This window comes from Salvelinus namaycush, chromosome 33 (genome assembly GCF_016432855.1).
Source record: "Salvelinus namaycush isolate Seneca chromosome 33, SaNama_1.0, whole genome shotgun sequence".
NCBI lineage: Eukaryota > Metazoa > Chordata > Actinopteri > Salmoniformes > Salmonidae > Salvelinus > Salvelinus namaycush.
This window is the reverse complement of record NC_052339.1, coordinates 9,726,497-9,734,048: the sequence shown is the minus strand read 5'-3', so window position 1 is coordinate 9,734,048 and position 7,552 is coordinate 9,726,497. Positions and strand designations below refer to the sequence as shown.

The 7,552-nt window shown below is 44.5% G+C and overlaps 1 protein-coding gene across 1 annotated transcript in view; it reads right to left on the bottom strand.

Moving 5' to 3' along the window:
- Positions 1 to 1,146: 1,146 nt before the first annotated feature.
- Positions 1,147 to 7,552, bottom strand: part of LOC120027655 (cadherin-12-like) — a 115,639-nt gene continuing 109,233 nt past the window's right edge. Inside the window, exon 11 of the mRNA XM_038972650.1 lies at positions 1,147 to 1,691. Coding sequence (XP_038828578.1) covers positions 1,147 to 1,691 — 545 coding nt within the window. The remainder of the gene's footprint in view (positions 1,692 to 7,552) is intronic.

Below are 7,552 nucleotides of genomic sequence, written 5' to 3'. Positions count from 1 at the left end.
AGGAGGGGAGGGTTTACAACATACACCTTGCTAACGCCGCCGGGGTCACTCTGACCCCAGGCCCCCGGGACAGAGGGGAACAACTCATAACGCAGGGCCTACAACAGGGCCCGGGTCACTGTGACCCGGCCCAGACAGGGGTAGGAGGGTTACAACATACACCTTGCTAACGCTGCCAGAGTCTCTCTAACCCACACAGACACTGGGAATCGACTCGTAACGCTGGCCGGGGGTAACTCTGACCCGCCGAGGCAAGGGGAAGGTTGTGTAACAACAGCCATACCCGAAAGGCACAATTTCCACAACCAAGGGAAAGTAGTTTGTAGGGGGGCGTTTTTAGATTCGATATCCAAACTCACACGGGGCCCAAGGGCCCGATGGCGCGGGACAGAGGGCCGTATTCGACACAGGCCCTTGCCCGGAATGTTGAGCGTGTCAATTTTGGGGCAGGACCTTTTACTAGTATCCAGCAGGTGGTGGTGTTGGGTCACTGTGACCCCGGCCTGCCAGGGTCTCTCTGACCCACACAGACACGGGGGAAGCGACTGGTAACGCTGCCGAGGGTCACTCTGACCCCTCTGACGTCACTATGACCCCGCCCACACAGGGGCAGGGGCAGGAGGGTTACAACATACACCTTGCTAACGCCGCCGGGGTCACTCTGACCCCTCTGACGTCACTATGACCCCGCCCACACAGGGGCAGGAGGGTTACAACATACACCTTGCTAACGCTGCCGGGGTCACTCCGACCCACACACAGACACGGGCAATCAACTCGGAACTGCCCGGGGTCGCTCTGACCCGCCGAGACAACGGGAGGGTTATGGATGTCAAAGAAGAAAATGCTTGCATTTTCTGTGTTTTCTGTCTTTATTTCCCCTAGAAGTGAAGACATAAAGAAAAATAAATAAGACATAAAACTACCTTCAATATAAATGTCATTAAAAGGCTGTCTTTTTCATCTCGCTATCTATCCTGCTTTTAAACATATTGCGATTGACGATAGAAAGAAAAAATTTCAACAAATTGATTTGCAAAAAATAAAACCCTGAAATAGAAAAAAAACACAAAAACGTTTTGTTAAGAAAAGAAAAAGAATGCCATTTCATGTCCACTTTTGGAGTCTACTAAGTGAATAACATCATCAATGTCTGTTTTCTGTTGTTGTTGTTGTCGTTGTGTCTGCTTGAGTATCCGACTGCTCTCCGAATATTCCCGCCAGAGTCTTAAATCGAGGACCCCATTTGTTGAGGTAATCATAGTCCTCATCGGCATCTACTACCAGAGACTCGATGGAGCTGAGCGACTCTGCTACAGAGCCATCTCCCTCATAGGCATAGGTAGCTAGAGAGTCATAGGGTGGGGCCGAGTTGTCCACATCGTTTTCCTTCAGTCGCTGATTGATGAAGTCACGGATATCTTCACTGTCTTGGGAAACAGGAGTTCGTTTTTTGCCGGTTTTGGGGTCGGGTTTGACATCCCGTCGGAAAAGGTCCCGGTTCTCTTTCAGAAGGTTCTCCTTAATGACTTTGGGGTTGCGGAGGGTGCCCATGTCGAAAGCGTGGGTGTCCTCTTCGCCCCCTCCCTCATCGTCGTAGTGGATTACATTGTCACGGATGTCCTCCTTGGATGTCATCAGGGTCTCCTTCTTCTTCTGTCGTCTCAGACCTACGTAGATGACCACGATGACTGGAGAGAGATCACAGAGAGAATAACGCATTAGTGGTTTATGAAAACTATGAATCACTCTTAATGGTATTGGTAGCCTAAATGGTGCTATATGATGTTGCTAATACAGCATTGGAGAGAGATCAAAGATGATGGATGACACATTAGTGGTTGATGAAAGTATGAGATAATATAAAGTGCAACTTGCATTGGGGAAATGGAATGATCCATTGTTTATGTTTTTGTTGGTGGCTTGAAATGGTAAACATTTCCTTGGTATGCATTCATGTGACTTGCCAATGAAGAAGTTACCAAATCTCCCACACATATTGTTCCTTAGCAACAGACGTTAGAGATAGTCTATGAGATAGACTATGAGATAGTCTTCTGACATTGCATTGTAGTCAAGCACTGATCACGGCATGGAGGTGGTATTCTTAAGAATGTACCTCCACAGTTCCTTCCAATTTCCCTGTAACTGGAGCTGCCCATATCGAACACACATCTCCCACACTCATTTTGTAAAGTAAGGGGGATGAAAGATTATTCCACTGTTTTTTCCTCCTCGCTGTGGTAAATACAGTACATTTCCCATATGGGTCTTCAATTGGACAATTCACAAGGGAAAGGAATGCACAGCTCAACACATGTAGAGAAAGTATTCAATTATAATGAAGAAATAAATTGGTTGAAAATTGACAAAAACAATAGAAAGCATGAGAGCTGTATCTTGACTGCCCTTCTTTTCCTTCTCCTTCGCCTTCTCTTCTACGATATTAGTCAAACAGTGCGTCAGCTCCCCCCAGTGGTCAAGGTTTGACATGCATGGTCGTTATTATTTGGACAGTTCTTTCGAGGGTGGTAGCTGGGTGTGGTCTAATTGTAATGGTCTGGGGAGGTAACGCTAATGCCAGACAGGCCCTCATGCCAGCCAGTTTGACAGACAGCTTGATTTTCCCATTATTTACATGCAGGAAGGAACAACTGTGTCAGCTTGACATATCCACCACAAAAACTAACTGGCTTTCAAAAAAATAGTTATCCCTGTAAGTTGTGAATCACTCTGGCACTTTCTCTGGGACAGTGTGACTTGATGGAATAACATGGATGCCAGTCATAGCCTCAGGGCATGTTGACTCTGAGCTCTGATAACAGTTCTCTCACCACGTGGTCAACCCTTTCAACACTAACTCTAAATTCACAGAGAGCACAGTGGGTGAAGAGGGCCGTGTTCATACTAACAAAGACTCACTCTCAACATGAAAAATGACTCCTTGAAGTTGGCTAGACTAATTCATGAAAGAACACTCGTTGAACAATCTCTAAACCCCATTACCTTTGTAGACACATCATTTCTAAAAAGTTAACATAGTGGAGACTTGACGACATGGTGTGGTCCAAGTAACACATTAATACAGAATTCTCCTGGGTACATGCACATCTTAGATGCAAGGGCATAGTATTAAATGATGTGGCTACTAGCACTAGCGGCTAATAGCAAATTATGCTTTCTGAATCTCAAGATTATATTGACATTAATAATTCAAATCAAATCAGATTTTATTGGTCACATACACATGGTTAGCAGATGTCAATGCGAGTGTAGCGAAATGCTTGTGCTTCTAGTTCCGATAGTGCAGTAACATCTAACAAGTAATATAACAATTCCACAACAACTACCTAATACACACAAATCTAAAGGGATGGAATAAGAATATGTACATATAAATATATGGATGGACGAGGCCCGAGTGCCATATGCAATATGCAATAGATGGTATAAGATACAGTATACACATATGAGATGAGTAATGTAAGATATGTAATCATTATTAAAGTGGCATTATTTAAAGTGACTAGTGATCCATATATTAAAGTGGCCAATGATTTGAGTCTGTATGGAGGCATCAGCCTCTCTGTGTTAGTGATGGCTGCTTAACAGTCTCTCGGTCCCAACTTGGATGCACCTGTACTGACCTCGCCTTCTGGATGGTAGCGGGGTGAACAGGCAGTGGCTCGGGAGGTTATTGTCCTTGATGATATTTTTGGCCTTCCTGTGACATCGGGTGCTGTAGGTGTCCCAGAGGGCAGGTGGTTGCCCCCGGTGATGCGTTGTGCCCACCGCACCACCCTCTGGAGAGCCTTGCGGTTGTGGGCGGTGCAGTTGCCGTACCAGGCAGTGATAGAGCCTGACAAGATGCTCTCAATTGTGCATATGTAAAAGTTTGTCAGGGTTTTAGGTGACAAGCCACATTTCTTCAGCCTCCTGAGGTTGAAGAGGCGCTGTTGCACCTTCTTCACCACACTGTCTGTGTGGGTGGACCATTTCAGTTCGTCAGTGATGTGTACGGTGAGGAACTTAAAACTTTACACCTTCTCCACTACTGTCCAGTCGATGTGGATGGGGGGATGCTCCCTCTGCTGTTTCCTGAAGTCCACGATCATCTCCTTTGTTTTGTTGATGTTGAGTGAGAGCTTGTTTTCCTGACACCACACTCCGAGTGCCCAATTGGGCCTCGAGCTTAATGATGAGCTTGGAGAGTACTATGGTGTTGAATGCTGAGCTGTAGTCAATGAACAGCATTGTTACATAGGTATTCTTCTCCAGGTGGGATAGGGCAGTGTGCAGTGTGATGGCGATTGTGTCGTCTGTGGACATGTTGGGGCGATATGCAAATTGAAGTGAGTCTAGGGTGGCAAGTAAGGAGGAGATGATATGATCATTGACTAGTCTCTCAAAGCACTTCATGATGACATAATTGAATGCTACGGGGCCGATAGTCATTTATTTCAATTATCTTTCCTTCTTGAGTACAGGAACAGTGGTAGCCATCTTGAAGCATGTGGGGACAGCAGACTGGAATAGGGAACGATTGAATATGTCCGTAAACACACCAGCCAGCTGGTCTGCACATGCTCTGAGGACACGGCTAGGGATGCCGTCTGGGCCAGCAGCCTTGCGAGGTTTAACACGTTTAAATGTCTTACTAACGTCAGCCACGGAGAAGGAAAGGGGGGTCCGCAGTCCTTGGTAGCAGGCCGCGTCGGTGGCACTGTATTATCCTCAAAGCGGTCAAAGAAGGCGTTTAGTTTGTCTGGAAAAAAGACGTCGGTGTCTGTGACGTGGCTGGTTTTCAATTTGTAGTCCGTAATTGCCTGTAGACCCTGCCACATACGTCTCGTGTCTGTGCCGTTGAATTTAGACTCTACTTTGTCCCTATACAGACATTTCACTTGTTTGGTTGCCTTGTGGAGGGAATAACTACACTGTTTATATTTATATTCGACCATATTCCCAGTCATCTTTCCATGGTTAAATGCAGTGGTTTGCGCTTTCAATTTTGTGCGAATGCCGCCATCTATCAACGGTTTCTGGTTAGGGTAGTTTTTAATAGTCACAGGGTGACTATTACAACATCTCCAATGCACTTCCTTATAAACTCACTCACCGAGTCAACGTATAAATCCTTGTCATTCTCTGAGGCTGCCCGGAACATTTCCCAGTCCGCGTGATCAAAACAATCTTGAATTACGTATGCATGCATCATAACACACTTGGTTGATATGAAGCTGATACATAAACGTACACTTTAACAATGAGAACAGTGATATATCTAATACTTTATAATGTTGTATGGAACAGTGATATTCAGCAGTTAGAGTCAGTTCAAGGTTGGATTGCCTCTGAGTGTCCTGTGTGATCTGAGGCATAGGTTGATGGAAAAGACTTGTGTACTTCAGACCTTTTTAAGTTATGTAAAAGCAATTATGTAGATTAAAACCTAGTTTCTATCATATCAAGCGTTTACTGGCGATAGCAGACCCCAGTGCAGCGGATGTTTTGGCTGTGTCGGAGATGGAGCCCTCAAATTGGTGAGCAGCTGCTCTTGCAATCATTGACACGAAGCCACACCCGCCCCACTCCTGTAGAAGTTCCCGAACGAGAAAGTGTAGGCTATATGGAAATAATTACGCTGAAATTGAAAATCATGAAACAAAAATAATGAGGATGTCTATCATCCTAATGGAGGTGTAGATGACATCTCTCATTCCAGTGTTAGAACTTGTAAACAAGGCTGCATGGTATTTCTGTAAATGTAGCTCCATGGAGCAAATGGCAATGTCTGCTTAAGGTATAATGCCGGGAGCAACTTGTGGATTTGACAGCTCTAACGCAGTTCCACCCCTGACACTGTCAAAACAACTGCTATGCGGAAATTGGCTAAAGAGGATCTGATTGAATCGAGCCCTTAGTAAAGTAAGTAGCCTTGCATGAGTGAGCTGGAACTGCTTATAGGAGGAGGAGCTTATCTATTGTTTTCTGTAGCGTGAGGTAGCTTGATGTACAAGTACACCACCTGGACAGGAAACTAGTATATCTCCTGATTGCTGAGTGCCAAGCAGAGAAGCATCAGATCCAGTTTTTACAGTCTTTGGTATAATTTGGCCAGGGGCCAAACTAGCAACCTTCCAACCTCAGAGTGGATACTCTAACCACAAGGGAACTGAGTTAAAGCAGGTTACACATAGTATAATTGTAAGCAACGATATGCAATGATATGACATTTGGATCGTCGTCTTGATATCCAGGTCCCGGGTGGTCCTATGTCTCCTCCTACACCTTAGTCTGTAGATCAAATAATGAATGTACTATTTGTAATTACAGCCTGTTTGATTGCAATTCAATATACACCTAATCCTGTAACCCGGGTGCTGTCAGCGTCAGCTAGCTGAGCTTGGGCCAGGAGCGTCACTCCCTGAAGTAGCATGCAGAGCAGAGCAACACAAGGCAGAGCAATGCAAGGCAGAGCATAGCAAAGCAACCAACACAAAGAAACATGACAGCACCCTCGCTCAAAACAATAGCATCTTATAGATTACGTCATTGTAAGATCACAAGACCTCAGGGATGTAAACGTCACCCATGCCATCAGAGGTACTGAAGTCTGCTGGACTGACCACCGCCTAATCAAATCTGTGATGGCCATCAGACTGGCCCCCAAGCAAAGAAAGCAACCCATAACCCCTACACAGAAATACAACGTCTACAAACAACAAGCAGAAGAGCTAAATGACTCTGTCCTGTCCATCTGAACAAAACCTCCCTGAATGCAACCCTGTTTGCAACACCACCGATGTTCAGTAAGACTGGGTGGCCTTGAAGGAAGCCATCCACAAGGCATTTGCAGATACTTTCACATGTGAGCCCCCAACATTTGGTGAAATTATACTTAATCACATTCAGTTAATTATATGTGTGACTAAAGGGACATGACTGCCATGCCAACCCATAACTCTAACCATTACCCTGACCTTAACCTTAACCCTGCCCTTAATATTAGTGTCTAACCATAACCAATTTGGTAATTCATCAATGGTTTGCAAATTGATCATATCCCTTTAGTTTTTCCTGATCATATGCTGTGTAGTGGAGTCTGGGTAGAGGGAGAAAAATTATAATTTTATGGCTAAAGATTAAATTATTTTGATTATTCTGTATGGGTCACGGCCATACTTGACCTACTGTACACTGTAAAAAATGAACCAGTTTTAATGGCCGACCATCACACAATATCACAACGTGATATTTACATCCCCTCTCTGACTTTCTCGCTGCTACACCAAATTGGCTAATGTTAAACAAGTGTATATTTTTCAGTGTAACATTTCTAGTGTTGATTCAGGTGTTAGATTAACTCTGTAAGTCTCAAATTAACACTTCTTGGTTTAAAAGCAGCCCAGTGTTGGTGTTAATAACCAGTGTCAAACCAAAACCATGACCATCATGATTATATTTCCCAGCATACTATGTTGGAGGTTGATTGTTTTAACTGTTTGTACATTGATTGATTAATTAATCTTGCTTCCAAAATTTAAATAAC